This window comes from Vicia villosa, linkage group LG3 (assembly GCF_029867415.1).
Source record: "Vicia villosa cultivar HV-30 ecotype Madison, WI linkage group LG3, Vvil1.0, whole genome shotgun sequence".
NCBI lineage: Eukaryota > Viridiplantae > Streptophyta > Magnoliopsida > Fabales > Fabaceae > Vicia > Vicia villosa.
Window position 1 is genome coordinate 20,239,753 of NC_081182.1, and position 22,210 is coordinate 20,261,962.

The 22,210-nt window shown below is 30.6% G+C and overlaps 2 protein-coding genes across 2 annotated transcripts; one reads left to right on the top strand and one right to left on the bottom strand.

Moving 5' to 3' along the window:
* Positions 1–5,492: 5,492 nt before the first annotated feature.
* LOC131655077 (glycine-rich cell wall structural protein 2-like) lies at positions 5,493–7,953 on the bottom strand. The gene is made up of 2 exons (XM_058924977.1): positions 6,878–7,953; positions 5,493–6,520 (listed from the first exon to the last, which is right to left on the bottom strand). Exon 2 carries the CDS (start codon positions 6,043–6,045, stop codon positions 5,713–5,715), a length of 333 nt encoding a protein of 110 aa, XP_058780960.1. The 5' UTR covers positions 6,046–6,520; positions 6,878–7,953; the 3' UTR covers positions 5,493–5,712.
* Positions 7,954–19,145: 11,192 nt separating this feature from the next.
* LOC131655078 (uncharacterized) lies at positions 19,146–21,733 on the top strand. Its single transcript, XM_058924978.1, has 2 exons — positions 19,146–19,217; positions 20,138–21,733. The coding sequence occupies exon 2, from the start codon at positions 20,183–20,185 to the stop codon at positions 21,548–21,550; it is 1,368 nt and encodes a 455-aa protein (XP_058780961.1). The 5' UTR covers positions 19,146–19,217; positions 20,138–20,182; the 3' UTR covers positions 21,551–21,733.
* Positions 21,734–22,210: the final 477 nt, after the last annotated feature.

A 22,210-nucleotide genomic window follows, 5' to 3' on the forward strand; every position in this document is an offset into this window, starting at 1 on the left:
TATTTTGATCAATAAACTTCATTTCCCATTAATATTCAATATTTTGACCAATAACTTCATGTTCCCCTTAATATTTAATATTTTGATCAGTAACTTCGTGTTCTCGTTGATATTCAATATTTTGTTCAGTAACTTCATGTTCCCGTTAAAATTCAATATTTTGATCAATAACTTCAAGTTCCCATTAATATTCATTATTTTGATCACTAACTTCGTGTTTCTGTTAATGTTTCAAATTTGTTCCTGTTAATATTCAATAGTTTGATTAATAACGCCATGTTTTCGTTATTATTCAATATTTTTAGCAGTAACTCCATGTTCCCGTTAATATTATATACTTTGCTCTGTAATTTAATACTCACGTTAATATTTAATATTTTGATTACTAACTTCATGTTCTCGTTAATATTCAATATTTTGATTAATAACTTCATGTTCCCGTTAATATTCAATACAGTTTGATCAATAACTTTGTTTTCCCGTTAATATTCAATAGTTTGATCAATAACTTCGTGTTCTCGTTAATATTCAATATTTTGATCAGTAACTTTATGCTCTCGTTAACATGCCATTTTTTATCAGTAACTTCATGTTTCCGTTAATATTCAATACATTTAATATTTTGATCAGTAATTTAATATTATCTTTAATATTCAATATTTTGATTAGTAACTTCATGTACCCATTAATATTAAAAAAATTCTATTAATATTCAATATTTTGATTAATAACTACATGTTCCCGTTAATATTCAATTTTTTTATCAGTAACTTCATGTTTCTATTAATATTCAATATTTTGATGATATTTTTGAAACAAAAATAAATTAATTTTAACATTGTTTAAAAATATTTGATGATAATTAAATTTTTTTATAATAACAAAAATCTTAAATTGACAAATTATAATGAAGAAATATTCTATCAAATTAGATAATACAATTAATAATAAATATTTAATATAATTGATTAAACTCAATTTACAAATCAAATATATTATTCCATATATAAAATATTTGAATCAATAGTTAATTATTCCTATATATAAATATTTTTGTTTTGGAATTATTTATAAAACTATTTAGGCTTAATTGCAACTTTAATCCTCCTATTTTGTCTTTTTCTTTTTGATCCCTCTATTTTAAAAATCACTATTTTAGTCCTTTTTTAAGTTTTCTGTGCAATTTTCGTCCCTCTATTTTGTTTTTTTCTGCAAAATTAGTCCCTATTCTTGTCTCTTTTTCATCAGAAAACTCAAAAAGGGGACCAAAATCGTGGTTTTAAAAATGGGGGGACTAAAATCGAGAAAAAGACAAAATAGGGGGACCAAAGTTGCAATTAAGGCAACTATTTAAATCAATTGTAAACTTATTCTCGTTATTACATTTAATTAAATGTGTTAATATCAGTACCATATGTGCGTACCATATAATTACCCGTGTGTATCCGTAATATATTATTTTGTATTTGGATAGAATTGACCCATTAAAGTTTTAATGGTAATATTTCAATTATATTATATTATATATAGATAAATATATATATATATATATTGATTATTGATGAACTTGTTCAATTAAATTTTAAATTTTATAAATGACAAACAAATTGTATGATTAATAAAAAATATCATACAATTTTGATATTATTTACTCATATATTACTTATGTTTCATTCTATTACTACTTATTCATACATTACTTATGTTTCATTCTATTACTATTTATTCATACAATACTTATGTTTCATTCGATTACTTATGCTTATTAACACCCATAGTTATTTTTAAATATTTTTTTTTAAAAAAAGTCAATAGATCTAATATATTTATTTTATTTAATAATCTCTAAAATTTTTCATTTATATATATATATATATAACTTTCATATTTTATATTTTAAATAATTTAGTAGTATTAGTAAGAAATCTCATTAAAGTGAAAATAAAAAATAGTAGTTAGTTTTTCTATACAGAGAATGACGATGGCACATGTTATATTTTAAATATTTTGAAAATATACTTTATTTTTATAATAATATCTATGAATTTTTTATCAAAAAACTCCATACAATATATAAAAGCAATGATATGCCTAAAACATTTTATTAAAATATGTATCTAATAATATTTATCATTTTGTTAAATGAGAGGTTAAAAATCTTCTAACCATATGAAATTTGGTTTCAAAATTATGTTGATAAATTCATTATTTTGGAAAGTTTCTATTAAATAATTTTGAAGGAAATCAAGTGAGATAAATTATATTTATTAATTTTTAATGATAATATGATTCACTCAATTTTTGGTGATACAACATCAATATAATTGGAGTACTAAATATATTTGTAACGTATTTATTTTATACCAATTAAGATATTGGTAAGTAATTGATATGATTTTAATGTATTGATTCTATATCAATTAAATTATTCCCAACGTACTGATTTTAAGGTATGGGTCGTTAAAAAGGCTTTTATATCTTACAAAGTTAGATAATTTTAGGTAAATCATACAAAAGTACAATATTTACTCAAAATTATATTATTTTTAGGTAAATCATACAATATTGTAAAAACAATATAATTTTGTAAGATATAAAAGTACAATATTTTCTCAAATCTAATAATTTAAATATACATATGGTAAGTACTAAAAGAATAAGAAATCAAAAGTTGCAATCACATGCATTAAATCATAAATTAAAAGTTGCAATCAATCGATCAATGATTACTAAAGATAATTATGATATTTAACTTTTTTATAAGTAAATGATTTATGTCTTTTCATTCTAAACTCTTTATTTACCTAAAAAAATATATTGTTTTTTTCTTTATTCTTTGATTCTATTTTCTTATACATTTCAAAATTATGTATATGTTTTGAATTTGTAATATTTTATTATATTCTATATTTATTTATTTTTGTTCGACCTTAGAATAAATAAATATCAATAATATTTTATAAAACTAACTTTATAAATTATATATATATATATATATATATATATATATATATATATATATATAAACTTAATTTTTTTAATTTGACCTAACTAAAATATTCTTTAGTTATATGAATTAATATACAATATTATGTTATTTATATATTATAATATCTATAATTTTTATAGCTACTAAGATTTAATATAAATATCACTCAAAGATAAAATCAATTAATCAATTAAATTTATTTATTAAAATTTGCAATAATATACCAATTATTTTCATATCAAGAAAATAGGTGTGCTGCTTCATTATTTCAACAAACCATTCTTTAAAATCACGTTCAAATCCACCATAATGCTTGGATTATTATGGATAAGAAGTTAAAAATTGTAATCACATTAAATCAAAAAATTAAAAATAATAAATCAAAAGTTGCAATCAGATTAAATCAAAAATTAAAGTTGCAATCAAGTAAAATGATTATGATATTTAATTTTTTATAGGTAAATGATTCATGTCTTTTCATTTCAAAACTCTTTATTTACCTAAACAAATATAATGTTTTTTCTTTACTCTTTGATTCTATTTTCTTATAAATTTCAAAATTATGTATACATTTTTAATTTGTAATATTTTATCTTTATTTTTTGTTTTGTTCGACCTTATAATAAATAAATATCAATAATATTTTATAAAACTAACTTTGATAACCTTAATTTCTTAATTTGACCTAACTAAAATATTCTTTAGTTCTATGAATTAATATAAAATATTATCTTATTTACATATTATAATATCTACAATTTCTATAATTACTAAGATTTAATATAAATATCACTCAAACATAAAATCAATCAATTAAGATTTATTTATTAATATTTGCACTTAAAATATAAAAAATTAAAGTTCATTCTATGAATTTAATATAAAATATCATGTTATTTACATAGTATAATATCTACATTTTTGACAAAACTTGCGCAAGCATAACCCAGTAATTTCAAGCAGATTCTCCATTGTATATTGACACCAGCCAACTTGATTTCTACTTCTACAGCTCAAACTTTCGGGACAGGCAAAGAAGAATATTTATTTCAAACGAATCGTATAGACGATGTTTTCTACTGTCTGCACCAGAAAAAAATCCAAAACACATATTAGGACAATATTTAAATTGTTACTAAAAAAATAGAAAATAGGGATTGGAAACAACCCTTGTAAAAAACGAACCATATACTATGGAGTGACGCCAATTGGTACTTCAGAATCATACATTACAAATTCAACCTACAAATAACATGAAACGCCAATTAGTACTTCAGAATGATACACTACAAATTCAACCTGCAAATAACATGAAAGATATTTTCTATCAAGAAAAGAAAGAAAAAAATGTTAAATTCCGGTTTGTCCATGAATAGTCGTGGGAATGGTTGTAATTGCAAAAATAGTATAAACCAAAATTTTCCACATGAATAGTCGTGGGAATGGCTGTAATTTCAAAAATAGTATAAACCAAAATTTTCCACGATTAGGTTTGATGAACATGATAGATACTGTGAAAGTATGATGGTTATATATAGTAATGATAAAAGTGTTTTGGAACGTGGAAGGTGGAGGGCTTGGAAGGCAGAAGGGGCTTGGAAGGCAGAAGCATTATATGAGGTCATTAGTGCTGTAAGCAGTTGTGAATGTGAATGGCCAGAGAAAGTAAATAATTTGTAACTGCGAGATCATGAGAGGTTGGAGGTTTAAAGTTCAATCCTACAATGGGAAATGAATGATGTGGAATTTTGTGAGAAGAGAGGCTGATGTGGCATAGCTAAGAGATGAGGAAATGGTAGACTTTTCTCATATGATAGACTAGTCATAATTTATCAATGATTAACATAATTCTCATCTAATACTAATAGGGTCATGCTAACGAGTGCCCCAGGGGCACTCTTTAAAGAGTCCTAATAAAGAAAAAATTGTACTCAATACAAGTCGGTTAAAAAAAACATACCTTTTATTGTTTAGAAAAATCACTTATTTTAATTATCAATGCATTAAATACAAGTATTTTCAAACAAGAACATACCTTTTTTTAAAATCTTAAAGAGTGCCCCTGGAGCACTCGTTAGCATTACCCATACTAACGAATATTAAAAGATATCTTATATTTATGAACAAAATTAATCATAGTAATTATTTGCATTTATAAGTTTTATAAATAATTTTTAATGCAAATGATTATTATGAGTATTTAATAAGACAATATCATAAATTTAGACAATATCATAAATTTTTTTATAAACATGTTGCTAAATAATATATAATTTTAAAAAATTATCGAATATAGTAAAATAAAAAAGATTATAATTAAAAGCAGTAAGATAATTTTTAATGACATCAAAATTTAAAAATAAATTAAATTAAATTTAAACAAGATAAAGATATAAGAATACAAGAAGTATTAAAGAAAGATAAAAAAAATTTCAAAATAGAAATTTTCATTTTAAGAAGTTAAATTTATATTTAAATTTGTTCTCTTAAACCAATTCAGTTGATAGCTGCACATGAACATCACATGTAGGGGTGCGAGTTTGAATATGTGACATCCCACTTTAATATGAAATACATTTAAGGGTTTAATATACTTCACCCCCTGTCAATATAGCGAGTTTCGGTTTGGCCCCCTTGAATGTTTTTTTTTACGAAACCCCTTATAAAACCCAAAACCTGGATTTACCAAACCCTTTTACCACATTTGCTGACTGGGCTTTGACTTAGGATGATGTGGCAAAAGAGTTGTATAAATAATTAATTAAATTATATTTAACCACTAATACAAAATAGTTTCCACCACCACCACCACCACCTTCACCATAACCAACACCACCACCACCACCACCTTCACCATAACCAACACCATCTTCAAAATGACCACCACCTTCACCATAACCAACACCACCACCACCACCACCTTCACCATAACCAACACCATCTTCAAAATGACCACCACCTTCACCATAACCAACACCACCACGACCACCACCTTCACCATAACCAACACCATCTTCAAAATGCGAAGGCCAATATATTTCTCCTCTTCCTCCCATTCAGTGCTGCACAATCCTCCATCGATTCCCCCCTGCCACAATCAATCCAAAGTGACCAACTATTTCCTTTAACATTGACACATAGTCAACTTGAAAGACACCACAACTTGAAAGACACGACCAACATAAGAACAGAATCCAAATTATTCACCAGTTCCAAGGTATATATATTTTTTATGTGAGAAAAAAAATAAGAACTTATACAAATATCTGTAGACAAAAAACTTATACAAACAAAACTTATACAATAAACATCATAAAATAAAAATAAAATAATATGATACTATAATAATAATCATATATATTAACTTTGAGTCTTAGGTCATTCTCCATGACTGTGTTGTCACGAGGGAGAGCAGCTTTCTTTTCTTTTCTTTTTCTTCTTTAATTTTTCTCTTTCTTTTTCTCTTTGTTCTTTGTCACTGTCTTTCCAAAACTTGTTCTTGTTCTGACACTCACTAAAGAAGTTGATAAACTGGAAAAGAAAGAAAGGAAAAAATGAGCAAAAACTAACGATAGATGATATGGTGGTTTTTTTGTTGGAAAGTGTATGGTTGAAGCATGAATGATGATATGACAATGATGCTGTCTTTGTTTAATATTCACCATTTTATTTTTCAAACAAGACCAAGAATGCAAAAACACATGATTATGTTTGAATGTGAATGAAAGCATTATAAAGATAAAAAAAGAACATAAAAAAATGGTTGTTTTATTTTCTATTAATAGTATATTTCTTGACTCTCTTTCTCTTTTTCTAGTGGGAATTATTAGAAACAAAATATACATAGAATTTTGAGTAAAAAAAGTTATAGTTTGTGTAGTGAGTGACCTCTTTGATAGTATCAGAAGATGTTGAAGTGCAACCCATGATGACTTCTTCCAAACCAGACGCAGACCTTCCTGTAAAAGCACACATGTTCTCAATTAGTATTAGACGCAGACCTTCCTGTAATACCACTTAATAATGGCTACACTGCGTGCTAAAAGAGAACCACTTCCATAACACGTTTCACATTTAAGTAATCCACGAGATCCACAAGTTGCACAAGGAAGCTTCCCTTTACCATCACATTTCACACATCTGCAAGAACATGTAAATTGAATAAGTCAATTATGAGTGTAAACTTCCATCTTCACACAAGGCAGTGCAGCATAGACATTTGAGCTCAGCTTGAGTTCCTAACAATCATTCAATAGGAGGTGGTGTTGGTTATGGTGAAGGTGGTGGTGGTGGTGGTGGTGGTGGTGGTGGAAACTATTTTGTATTAGTGGTTAAATATAATTTAATTAATTATTTATACAACTCTTTTGCCACATCATCCTAAGTCAAAGCCCAGTCAGCAAATGTGGTAAAAGGGTTTGGTAAATCCAGGTTTTGGGTTTTATAAGGGGCGTTTCGTAAAAAAAAAACATTCAAGGGGGCCAAACCGAAACTCGCTATATTGACAGGGGGGTGAAGTATATTAAACCCTACATTTAATCTTCTCCAAATTTCTCAAAATCAAAGGAAGCGAAAAGTAGTTTAGAAGAGGTTTTGCTCCCCTTCATCCACCTTCTTTCTCTCTTCTAAAAATTGAACCATACACGTATACTATTAAATATTTTCTCTTCCCTCTCCTCATCCATTTACCCCAATTACACAAACCTTTAATATATTATCTTGGTTACTAAATGTAAGCATCATTTGGAAATAAAAAAATAATCATTGAATATAACTTCTCTTTTAAAAGTATTATATGACTTTTTTTTTTTAATTTGTCCCGTTATGGAACCAAAATTGATCGTTGAATCGGTGGTTGAGATGAATGACAGTGGACCTGAATCTCAGATGCAGAGGAGGAAAGGCTGAACTGAAAGGTTAGCACTTCAACGCTCGAGTCAGTATGTGAAGAAGAAGAGTCAATAAAATTTGAATTTTAAATTGTATACATGATTTTCTTCGCGCGTATCCTTTATATTATATAATGGAACGATTATAACAACCTATTATTCTCTAGGTGTGGGATGCGTAGATTTGTTCGATGTATCCTAGTCTGGATCACTTGTACTTTTTTATAGGGTAGTTCCCTTGTGCTGCGAGCAATCTAAACGAATCATGCTCCCCAAGTTGTTGCCTTAGTATGATAGTGCATGGGTTTATCATATTTTCCTCGTCCACCTAATACCTTTTTTAGCTTAAATCGAAAACCAAGAGAAGACAATTCTATTTATTGGGAATTCACGCCTTTAATATGCCCTTATGCTTCATATAACTCTTTGTTGGTACCCTCATAGTGACCCCTCACCCAGAATAAAGATGTTCGCTTATACTCAATAATACTCTCTAAGCACTATGGCTAAATATAGGTGAGAAAAACTGAGAGATTTTGTAAAAATGATGAGAGAAATGAAAGTGAGATCTAAGCTTGTTTTCTGGATGTTAAAAAGATATACAAAAATTCTTTATTCATAGGCAAAGGGTGGTATAAATTTGGAAACGATCCATGGACCAAATAATTTCCATAATCGATTATTAGACCTTGATAATAGATTGCTCAAGCCACAAACAAACAATTTTGATATTTAGTTGTTATCAGTCATTAAGAGACATACTTAATCAATTTTAGACTCAAGTTAGTAAAAATAATCTATTAGGTCATTAGGTATAATCAATTATTTAGTTTGAAAAAGTATTCAAATCAATCACACACTCCCGTATTTAGTTGGCTAGACCTCAACATATATTTTTATGTGGTTTAAATAAAATATGAGAGGCTTCTCAAAGATTTTTAGTATGTGTGAGTTTTCTATTGTATTTCCAAAAATACCCTTGTGTCTTTACAAGAAACTGGTAACTTAGACGGACACAACCATGCGAAGTTTCACACTTCTCCTCTTTTAAAACTTTGAAGCTCAAAGTCTTGGTAACATATAAGAGTCTTGAATCTTCTTAACGAGTCATGAGATATATTCATGTTGATTACTATCATATGAGAGTCGAGAGTTTAAACCCCCAATGAACCTTGAGACAAAGGTCTTCACTTGAGTGTCGCTTAACCACGTTATTGACCTGTTCTTCAAGAACATAATTTGATTCAAGAGGATAGCTTAATGAACCATATTTACCATCTTTAATTGCTTGAGCTATCTTCAACAAACTTCCTAGATATTGTTTGATATCAAGTCTTTTCATCATTAAAACTAAACAACTACTCAAGTGACTTGTAGCTTTGCTATTCATAAACTCACCACCTTGGATAATCTTGACTATACATGCAAGCATATATATATATATATATATATATATATATATATATATATATATATATATCCTTATTCTCACTCTTTTTGAAGATGACAATGCATCTCTTAGGAAAGTGGTAAAAGATAAAATATATGGATAAATTTTGGAGCGGTTAAACTCCCCATCATACGAATAGAGAGTATACTTTACTCCCTTGGGAGTATACTTCTCCCCCTTTTGCATATGATGCTAGAAAGAAGTTATAGTCACACAAGCTCATAATTCACGGAGATCCAGCATGATTTACTAACAAAGAGAAAACATCAAGAATCCAAATTACAGAAAGCGGGAAAATGTAGGAATTTAAACACACTTAAATCCATAACTAAGACTTTGATTAGGTCTGAAGGTAAGTCTTGGGCAGAATGATGGGATAAGAAATTTATCTTCTTATCAGTCCACTTTAGTCTCTTGATGATATCTTTGATTAGGTCTTCAAGCAAGGGTGTTACAGGGATTTCATTGTCATAGTCTTCTAGATTCACATGGGCTTCTTATTTAGGAGATTCCTGTTGTTCCACAAATATTTTCTTTCCTATTGTTCCACAAAGCTTTTAGGTAGGAGAGGGAAATCTTAAAACATGTTGGGGCATAAGAACCTCAATAGTGTATTCCCTTTCACCATCTTTAACAAAATGGCTTCGAGAGATTCGAGTGAAGAAGCTCCTTCATCAAAGGTGTCCCTATATGCCCTTTGAGAATTAGAATCATCAGCCACAAATATAACTCCCTTACCCATGCAATTGTAAGCAAGGGGAGAGATATGAGAATCATGGGATGTCCTTATTCCTACTGCAGAAGAAGCATCACTCTCAGAACTATGCACTAGGTTACGGTACTATTCCGCATCATGATTATTAAAAAAATGCTGATGGTTAAAGCTTGGGTTAAGGAGGACACCTAGGTACGTGAGATTGTTGAAGCGGAGAAAATGAAGAAGAAGAAAACTTTGATCAAGGAACTTCTAGCATTCTGATAAATGGTCTCAGGGATGGAGATAAAGGCGTTTAGTAACAAAGTGAATGAAATTGAATGTTAAGGATTGCGAAAAGTTTTGCAACGCTCAACTCCTTCTGTTTTTAGACAAAGACAACTGAACGGCCCAAATTAGTGAAGGAAAGGAGTTATGAGATCAACAAATAGATTTCCCCTTTGGAATACACGCAAACTCGAGTGCACTATAAGATGTGTCATGCCTTAACTTGTCGCGTCAATCCACGTGTCAGAAGTAAGCAATGAAACATTTAAATGATAGAAATGCATTGAACGCACTTGTTCCCCACTATTTTTTCAACTGACTCTAAGTGTTCCGCCTCCAATTCAGATTGGACGATATACTTGGAGGCCGACCGAAATTACTAAAGGTTTCCCCGAATCTCTTAGTGCCCGGTAAAGCCTTGGGGCAACTGTTTAAGACCAGCCAAAGGCCTAGATAGCTAAGGGTCAATTCATCTCAGTTCACTCCACTTCACCTGAGGTAAAAAGTCAGTTCACACTAAAAGCAAGGTACATTTTCCGATCTCCACTTTTAATTACCATCTTCTTGAATCTTGAACTTACTTGGGCATTGGAGTGTTAACCATGCAGGTCCACTTCGTGTCTTCGTAACAGAGATCAACATCACTGATTCAAGATTCTTCGCTCACCAACTACATCTAATTCTAGTTCCTGGACGCAACATTATAAACCCTTATATATTCTTTAAGAAATTGTTCAATCCTCGACAACATGTGCGGGAAAATATGACCACACCACCATCGATTGTGATATAGCATCAAACTCATCAAAACGCTTGAGTATCCTATGACGAAGGGGCATCATTACTAACAATCCTAGAGCCATGTGTCGTGACTAACTAGTAAGGCACTGTGAGTTACAAGAAAGACATTTAATATGTATGTTTCTAATATGCTATTAGCCTCATAACTATCTCGTCCCTTCAACCAAGGGCCAAACTAAGAACCCGCACGACCCTCTCTAAGCAAATTTCTTCACATGCTAAAACTCATTTATTCTATTCATTTTTTTACTTACACTATTTCTTATTCATTGTCTGATTTAAGTGTTACACTTGCAAAAACTTATTCCACCACACATGTTTTCTATTTCAATCTATTATCACCTATTTTTTTATTTGGAACAATATTAAACAATGCGGTGCATAAATAAAAATACGAGTAATTAAATAAGTAATGAAAATATAAAAATCGTTAAGAGTCCCACATCGGACAACATATGACCTGAACATATCTTTATAAGTGGGGGCAATCCTTTCCTCACCCTACAAACCGATTTTATAGTGATGAATTAGGCCCAATCACATTTTTTTAATATAGTAGTAATAGAGTTTGGTTATAATAGACATTAAAATACCAGGAATAAACGTTTTTCAGAATTGACAGTTAATTTAAGTAGTTTAGTCTTGAACAATACTAGTAGAAACTAATTAATCATACACAAGGTTAAGGTTGACTAGTTTGCATGAAAGCCAAGTGTAGAACAAGGAAAGGATTGCGCATGCTCATCTCATCTCCATCACTTCCACTTAGTGATGTAACTCTTCTTTATCAATAGTTCAATTTTATATTTTATGTCTTGTTTGTTAGCTAAAGATTCAGATAAGCTTAAACCTCTCTCTGGCGTAATCAATAACAAACTGAAAAGAAACATATAAATGGAATGGGTGGGGTTGGCAGTGGACACTTCGAACCACTCAAACCATTCAATTAATATTAAAAAAATCAAACAAAATAATAATGAAAAAATTGGCTTTGTCCACTATGGTTGAAATTAGACACCACATAGATAGTGTTTTTGTTGGAGAAGAACCTAGGTCGTGTATTGATTTTCCACTTGTGGGTTTAGTTTATCTAACACACACCACTTTGCAGCTCAAAAGCAACCACGAGTATAATCAAATCATCATGTAAAATAATTATTTATTCTGCTTAATTAAACTGATAGATACATGTGTGTAACTTTTTTATATATAAGAAGAGATATTCTTCCTCTAAAAGTAAGTTTAAATGACTTATTTCAAATTTTAACCCATTATCTTCATTAATTTAACGGTTTTAATTAATCATTTAATTTAATTATTTTTAAAAGAATTTTTTATATAAAAAATCAATTAAAATCGTTAGATTAATGAAAATCAATGATTAAGATCTGAAGTAAGTCTTTTAAATTTACTTTTCGAGTAAGAATATCCCTTATATATATATATATATATATATATATATATATATATATATATATATATATATATATATATATATATATATATATATATATATATATATATATATATATATATGAGGAGGGTTATATTGACTCCAAGAGTAAGTGTTCAACACTTACTCCAAATCATAACCATTGATTATCATTAATCCAACGGTTTTAATTAAAGTTTTATATAAAAAAATATTTCCAAAAATAATTAGATTAAATGATCAATTAAAACCGTTAGATTCATGAAAATCAATGGTTATGATTTGGAGTAAGTGTTGAACACTTACTCTTGGAGTCAATATAACCCTCCTCTATATATATATATATATATATATATATATATATATATATAAAACCATTTTTATCATGATGGTGAGGCAAAGGAATTTTGAGTACTGATTTTATTAATAGATTAAAAACTAATGACAATGATGCTTTCAAGCAATTGATACGAGAATTTATAGATTTTTTTTTAAACTCCAGGTTTTCTAAACAATTTAATCAAATTGAAGATTTACACAACAATAATGTTATTGGAAATTTTTGATCAATTTGAAGGAGTTTGAAATGATACTAGGTTGACTATTACTAGACTTATCAACCCATGTGATTGAAGCACATATCATTCTAAGTAAAAATATTGAAAACATCATTTACATATTCCATAGCCACTCCAAGAACGTAGACAGTGGAGCGTGGAGGAGTCTACCTCAAACTTGACCAGTCCTAGGGGCAAGGACATGAACCTTACTTAGGGGTGGTAAACAGGCATGCCCGTTCTGTTTAGACTCGTTCCGCAAAAGCTCGCAAAAAAAGGCGGACATACTTGAGGGTGCAGGCCTAAAACTTTGGTCCATCCCGCACTTAAAGTGAGGGCGGGGCGGGGCAGGGCAGACCCACGAGAACTACTTTTTAGGCTTAAAAATACAAAAATTCATGTAAATGCATATGCCCGCAAAAGCCCGTGAAAATGGGGTAGGGGCATGGCGGAAATATTAGAGGACATGAGCCTAAACTCTTGCCTTGCCCTGCACTAAAGTGCAGGCAAAATGGGCATGTCCAACGGGCCAAACCCATTTTACCATCTCTCTTTACCTTTGGTCGGAGACGGTTCCTATTGACGTGGACAATTCATAATAACTCTTCTTAGTCATGGCTAATAATAATGAAACTCTGATTTACACTACAGAGTTCAAAGAAAAGTAAAATCAAAGAAAAGCAAAGCCATAATGGTTCTCACACCCAAAGCAGACAACATCTTGCAACTGCCACGACACAATCTCGCAGCCCACTAGTGAACACTGGCAACGCATCAGAGGCAAACAAAATCTAAATTGCCTACGAGGTAAACAAACCTCATTTTGTAGGAATGACAAATAAGCCTTGATGATGCAGTAACTTGTAACCAACCAGAACTTTAACACAACAATAAAATGGAGCCAAACACTAGTTTTGGACACAAAGTCAAATAAAACCAAGAGTCATTGAGGTAAAAATATGTTATATAAGTATTGTCATTACATCCAAGGCACTAGGAGGTTCGGATGAACAACAATATTAAAAGCCTCTTTAAGCCGCTTATTCTCTGCTTCAAGGGAGGAATATCGATCAATGATCCAGGCATCCAAGATTGAAAGAGAATTGTGGATCTTTGTCTCCTCTTATAAAGCTTGGCATTATCTTGCAAACCGAGCAACTTCTTTTAGACGATAACGCATTTGCACTCCATTTCTTCATACTTACCCTTCCTAGTGCCCCTGTCATTGGAAGGGTTTCTAGCAACCAAGACATCCATTTTCCAGCATTAGCCAGAGTTAACAGGGAGGATTCCTGATACATATTGTAGGTGATCTCAAAGAAAAACTCCATTTGTTCTGCCTCTATTGATACAACGTAACAACCTCCTTAGGAATGTGAGCAACATAAGAAGGAAGAATGGCAAGCATCTGCAGGAAGGGAGTCATCGATCCTGAAGAAGCACCCCTAGTCAAATTGGTCCATTTGGGAGAGCCTTCATCTTGAGGGAAGTGTTGGTCTTCATCACGAATCCTCTTGATGGGAAAAGGAAACTATGATGTTTTCTCCATAAATAGAGTGGTTACAACATTAGTAAGATGATCCACTCCAAGGGAAACAACAACTGTCTCTACAGTTAGGATGAGAGCAACGATCATAGGAGGGGGCATCATTGTCTGGCCAATAGGGCAAGTCTTGATACCTCAAGCATTGGCGCGGTCGTAAATCATCTTCAATTTATTCATGTTATCTGCAATATGCAATCACACATGTAATTTAAAAATGACTATGAGACTTTATCCTCGCCAAAGATATATCTTCTCTTTATGCGACAAATAGTGCTCACGACCACATGAGTATCAATTTGCTTCTTCTTCAGCTCAGAAGAAGCCACTTCACTGGGGTCGAGCCCTTCTTCATAGCCAACGCCTTAGAACCAGGAACATAGGTCGTTATTCGGCGCTACTTGTTCGGGGAAAGAAGACCTAACCTGGTGGGGGCAAAAATTAACATCGTGATGTAAACGAAGCCAAGACTTCAGGAATATGCTTTTAGAGAAAGAAGGAGATTCAACCAAGGAGTAGTAAAAGGCGAGATTAGCATCCGAAGTAAGAGGCTTCACCAATAAGAAGCACCTTAGAAAATTGTTCTAGTCGCGAGTGAAAGGGTGGAACCAAGGATCATCCGGGTAGAAGAAAATAAGCCCTTGGTCACGGTGATCGTTGTGAGAGGTGCACATCATATATAACAAGTTGAAAAAGAGCCCGAGAGAAAGAATGAAAGACTTATTCTCGAAACAAAGCTGGAACACCTTCATGTGATCTCAACCTTCCAAATGAAGCTGGGAAGGGGGAACCTTCAAATGCTTCAGGAAAACTACCTCAAAATCATAAAAAGACAGTCACAGTCTTATCATAGTGAATATACATTCATAAAGTATGACCTATTAGTCTTCAAAAGAGTTGTACATTCTTTTCTCCATACCTACAAGAAAAACTGACCAATCTAGAGGGTCGCCGATTGTGATATCAACAAAAGTTATAATTGTTTCCATATTCATAATCGACGGGGTACCCAACACTTCTGCAGCCATCCAACCATACTTGACCGCATCGGCCAACTACATCAACATCGTGCCTTTCCGGGAAGATTCATCTACTTTAAAATGCTCGTCAGGTTTAATCCAAGAAACTTCATCTGGCCTACCCCGACACTTCGAGTGGACCATAATCCAGCGTCACTAGGTTCATGATTATTGGTTCTCTGGAAAACCTGAACGAAATTGTCAGTGTGTTTTCTCCTCGACTTAGCAGCTTGTATTTTTGCATCAGTTAAAATGGGAGGAGGCTTAGGGACCTCAGTGTGATCCTCCTCTCCACTTTCATATAAAAGAGCTTCAAAAGAGTTAAATGAAGAAGCTCGCTCATCAAGGGAGTTCCCAGACACCTTTTTCGAATAATAATCATCAGTTAGGAATATAACTTTGCGGTCTAGATCACGAGAATGAGGTGGTAAATAAGAATTAAAGGATACCCCCGTCTCCAGATCATGAAGAACATTGCTCTCAAAATCACTCACTAGGTCAACAATACTATCACTCATTTTGGCTAGGAATTGAAAATACTGAAGGTAAAAACTTGAGTTGAGAAAAATGTCGGGTTATATGGGATTGATGGACCGAAGTAAATGAAGAAAGGCAGAGACTTTGATCAAGAAGCTGCACTCGCCAATGAACGCTTTTAGGAAGGAAGACAAAAAGACGTCTAATGATAAGAGCGACTATGAGTGAACTTGAAAGCCAAGAATTAGGAAAATTTCCCCATTGCTCAACTTCTCCTATTTATAGGCAAAAATGATCAAACGATACATATCAACAATGAAAGGGAGCTACAAAATCAACAGATGGATTTTCTCTTGAAAATGTAAATAAAATCGAGAGCACTATAAGCAGCGCCATACCTTAGCTAGTCACGTCAATCCATGCGTCAGAAGGAAGAAGTGAAATGTTTCAATGATGGAAATGCATTCAATACGTTTGTTCTCCACTACTTTTCAACTAACTGCAAGCATTTCAGTTCTAGTTCAAATCGAATGACATCTATGAAGGCTGACCACGACCGGTAAAGGCTTCCCTGGTTTCCTTAGTGCTCGACAAAGCCTTGAAGGCAACTATTTTCTGCCTACCAAAGGCCCAAATTGCTGAGGCCCGTTTGGACTCAAATCCACTCCACATGATCCATGGTATAAAAGTCAAATCACACGAAATACAAGATACACTTTTTGATCTCTAATTTTCACTACACCTCTCTTGAATCTTGAACAGACTTGTGCGTTAGAATGCTAACCTTGCAGACCCACCATACGTCACCGCATTGGAAGTCAACGCCACATGTTCGATAATCCTCATCAAACAATTACATCTTATTCTTATTTTAAAACGAAATATATATATTATATAATATTATATTTTATTAAATATTTATCAAATTATCTAAAATAAAGAATACTTTTTTTCGTTTTTATGTGGATTCGGAGATTTTTAACTTGTTCATGTAATATTTAACAAATCAAACGTAATAATAATAATAATAATAATAGTAATAATAATAATAATAATAAAAAAATATGGTTGAAAATTGAAATTAGCCACCACATAGATAGTGTTTTTGTTGGAGAAGAACATAGGTGTATCAATCTTCCACTCGTGGGTTTAGTTTATCAAACTCACTACTTTGCAGCTCAAAAGCAACCACGAGTATCATAAAATCATCATGAAATTAAGATAATTAATTATTCAACATGATTAAGCTGATAGATACATGTGTGTAACTATTTTTTTTTAATATAAAATTAACTTTACTGTGTTGCCAAGTAGCCAGTATTTAAATTTTGAGGCCATTCTTTTCTAATCCATCAATGCTGTATTTATATCAATGACAATAAAATATAAAACATGTCTCTGTCAGATAATAAATTTTTATGGCTTTATATTAAGTGAAATTTTCATAAGAAAGAGTGTGAATATTCTGAGATATTAAGAAAATGAAATGAAAGACAGTGACTTCTCATAATGTCGATAAACAACATAATTTAATTAATGGGAAAAAATTTATTCGATATTATCAATATTTTTATGGGACGCTTCTGCCAAATGCCACCTGGATACTCACTCCGGCTCCGGCTTTACGAGGTAAACCGGCCATATTACAATAATAACTTTTTTTAAAGGTGGTTTTAAAGTGAGTGTGCAATTAAAATTTTCAGGGTTTATCACTTTTTTAATTTTAAAATATTGATATGATATAGTTAAATGTTACTGTATTAGTATAATTTTATTGAACAATAATATAAAATTAATTTATACTGACGATACACTATTAATAATCTGTTTTAATTAATATTTATAATCGTATTAGATTTTGATCTTTTGTCTCAATTTTTTTTCTTCATTAGATTTTATAAACCAAAATTATTTTTCTACATTCTCAAACAATCAAAATAAGAAAATACAAATAAATTATTTGTTATAAAAAACCCCGTGTGCGTGTGTCTGGAAAATATAAGTATAAGTTAAATTACATTATTTATAAATTTGCACTATTTGTTTTTTTTTTTTATAGAAGTATGTATTTTATTTTTTTAAATAATAAAAATGAGAAATATTTGCTAAAAATAAAATATAATAAGGAAATAATAATTTATCAAATAAAATTAGAAAATAGAGAAACAAACAAAAAATTAATAGTGATCGAAATTGAGATTAATTACGTGGTCAAAAAATTACAGTTGTTAATTCGGTGGCTAATTTTATTTTGTGACCGATTTAGCGACTTTTAAAATTTTACCGAATTCCAGTGACTAATTCGGTAGTTAGAGTGACCAAATTTTTTTGACCACTAAAAACGAGTTTTTTTAGTAGTGTTACTATATTATATTTTTAATTTTGAATTAAAATATCAAAATAAAGGTTAGTTATTTTGAAAAACTTATGAAAATAAGTTGAAAAATTCATATGAACAATGTATAAGTTAGTTTCATAAGCTCTCTCAAGTGAATAATATTACAAAAATTATATTATTAGATAAATTCGAATAAGTCAATATAAACAAATATTTAGTCTCGTTTATCTTTTAATTTGTTAGTCTATTTAAACATTAGTTTACTTACATTTTTACAAATGATGTATGGAATAGATGTTAAATTAAAAAGTGGATATCCTATTAAAGATTTAATTGTTTTTTCGAAAGTCTGATTGTGCTCTTTTTAATTTAACATACAAAACATTTCAAATTAAATTAAATGGAAAATAACTTAAAAAATCTACCCTTTTTTGTGTTACTTGAATTAAAAAAAGAAAAGGTCAAATCCACATGTTCCGGTTATTCACACCTTTGTTTTGTTTACGCAAAACAATTTTATTGTTTTAATTTAATGGCCTCTAATTCAAACACCCTCACCACTTTTTGTTTCTTCTTAATTTAAACATAATTTTTGATATTTTTAACCTTCTCAATTCTCTTTATCCAATTTTTATCTTTCAATATAATCTTTTCTTTTCACTTTGCTTCTTTCTTCATATAATAAATCCCATCTTTCAAAAGCCACAATTTCACTCTTCCACAAATTTTCTTTTAACAAGGTACGTTTTCGAAACATGAACATTCTTTTCTTTGTTTGTTGTGCATTCACTCTTCCTTTTTCTTTTTTGGTTGCTTGTATCAATGTTGAATTGTATTTTCACAAGTTATTGAATTTTTTATTGCTTCTTCCGAAAAGAGGTGTGTAGCATAAATCATTGTGTCATGTGCATTAGTTGCTTTTCTTCTCCTTTTGGAATGTCAAAAGAACATGATTTTTTTTAAAGTATTGAGAAAAGATTATCAATTGACCACAATCATTTGAGGTGTTTGTTCTTATGGTTAGAACACTTAGAATTGATTTCGAATATGTAGAATTAATTTTGACATGTTTAATTGCTCTCAAATAAAATTAATTCAGTTTTTTAAAATTGACTCAATTTGAAGTTATGATCGGTAACTTTTGCATATAAACATAATTTTTAAATTAAATTTATCGTTCAACTTTTTTTTAAAGAATTTATCCAAACACAAAAAACTTTACTTGCAATTCACTTTTAGTTAAAATCAATTTTACAGAATCAATTCTCTCAAATTAATTTTTTTTTACAGCAGAATCAAACACACGCTTAATTGTTATCGGAAATACACTTTTAAAAATTACATATAATTTTACATCTAAAAAATAGATTTTTCAAACAAATTTTTAATAGTACATTTTGACATTTATGAGGAATTCAGAATCTATCAATAAGGAATATTGTTATTACCAAAACGTATTTTCCCTTTTTATGCTTGTTGGGCCTGCTCCTCTATCAAAAACAAATATCCCAAGTTATTGTTATTCATACTCCCACATCTGTACTTACACCCCCACATTCTTTTCTAATTTTCTTTTCCCACACCATACCTCATATATCCATTTTTAATTTTCATATCTATCTATATCTCATTCATCACATTATTTTTTTCTAATATGCAGGCCCTTTTCAATAAATAAACTATAACAACAAAAAAAACATCATACATGGCAACAAAACCAAAAGATACTAATAGTCTTATGAAGAATAAGGACAAGAAACCCTTATCTTCCAATACTCCTCCAAACTCAACCACAAAAAGAACCTCAAGACCATCATCATCAAGTTCTGTAGAGAGTTCCTCCTCACAAAACCCATCAGAAAAACAAATCCCAAACTATCTCAAACCAACACTTAGTTCACAACCAAGATCCCAATCCTTTAGACTAAGAAATGATAATGTTCCTAACAAACCTAGTTTAAATAGAAGAAGATCTTTTGATAGACCACCTTCACTTTCAAAGGTACCAAAACAAGTCCAACATTCTCCTTCAAGACTACAACATAAACCTCTTGTTAGAAGCATCATCCCTTCTTATAAACCACTTTCAGAAAGAGTCTCATCAAAGACTCCAAAACAAGATACTATCAAGAAGAGTGATTCAAAGAATGTTGCGGCAAAGAGTAGTACTAAAGAAGAAACAAAAGAAAAAAAGAATGTTGTTGGAAATGAACCAAAACCGAAGCCGGAATCGGAACCCGAACCCGAAGTTAAAGAAGCTATAGCAAATGAAGAAAATATTAGAGAAGTAGAAAAAGTTGAGAGTGTTCAAGAAAATGACGAGGTTGAAAATCTTGTACCTGATGTTAATCAATCTCAGGTAGATGATAATATACCTGAGGTTAATCAGTCTCAGGTACATGATATTGCACCTGAGATTAATCCGTCTCAGGTACAAGATATTGTAGATGTTCATTCTGATAATGAGAATCAAGGGCATGAACAAAACACTCTACAACTTGAATCTGATAATGAGAAAGTGAAAGAGGTGATTCCTACGGCGGTGTCGGAAGAAGAAGAAGCAAAAGAAGATCAAACCAAAGATGAAGTTGAAGAGAATGAGAATGCAAATACAAATCAAGATGAATGCAACATTAACAAGAGTGATGAGCAAGAAACAAACCATTCACCAAAAGAAGAAGTTGTTGATGAGGTTAAAGAAAAAGAACAAGAAGACATAAAAAATGAGGAAGAGTTGGAGAAGGAAGAAGAATCAAGTGAAGTAGTAATGGAAGTAAAAGAGAAAAATGAGGAAGAGTTGGAGAAGGAAGAAGAATCAAGTGAAGTAGTAATGGAAGTAAAAGAGAAAAATGATGAAAAAGTGGAGAATGAGGTTGAAGAAGTTCCCAAAGTGGATTCACCAAAGGAAAAGGAAGAAGAAAGTAGTGTGGTGCAAGGGAAGAAAGTGCCTGCTCAAGTTTCCAATGATGTGATTGAAGAAACTGCAAGCAAGTTATTAGAAGAGAGAAGGAATAAGGTGAGAGCATTGGCTGGTGCATTTCAAACTGTCATTGATCATCAAACCACCAAATGAGAGGAGAGTTTTTCATTTGGTTTCATGTGAGAAAGTGAGAACATAAATATTTGTGTAATTAATACCTTTGTGATTAACTTAACATCTAATTCTTAGTAAAATACATGTATCTTAAGCTTTTGTAATTATATATGTACAATAATATTTTCATTTGTTATTATTATGTTATTGGATTGTATACATGTTTTACTTGTTTGTTTAAAAAGGATAAGAAATAGTGTTAGTTATTAGGGCTAGTTTTGATGCTTCATCATAATTAGGAGTCATATTTTTCATTTGTTTTTAGTGTTCATTTTATGAAATTTGTTGCATGAAAATAAAAAAAGATACTCAAGAAATGTTTGCACCAAGTTTACTCAAGAAATGGTTTTCTCTTTGTTGGATTGAACCAAGCTCAATTATGATGGAGTGTTTAAAATAAAGTTTCTAATTTCAAACGATCTCATTTATATTAGATCAATTTTTTAAAATTAATTCAAACTACACCACAATTTCTTATGTACGACCTAATTGCAGAGTTTAGAGTTTGATGGATTAATAATAGTTTAGGGATTACAAAATTTAATGGACTAATAATAATAATTTAGGATTTTATTGAGACAATAATGTTTTTTTTAAAAGTATTTTACACTATTATACACATCAAATGAGAGGTTGAAA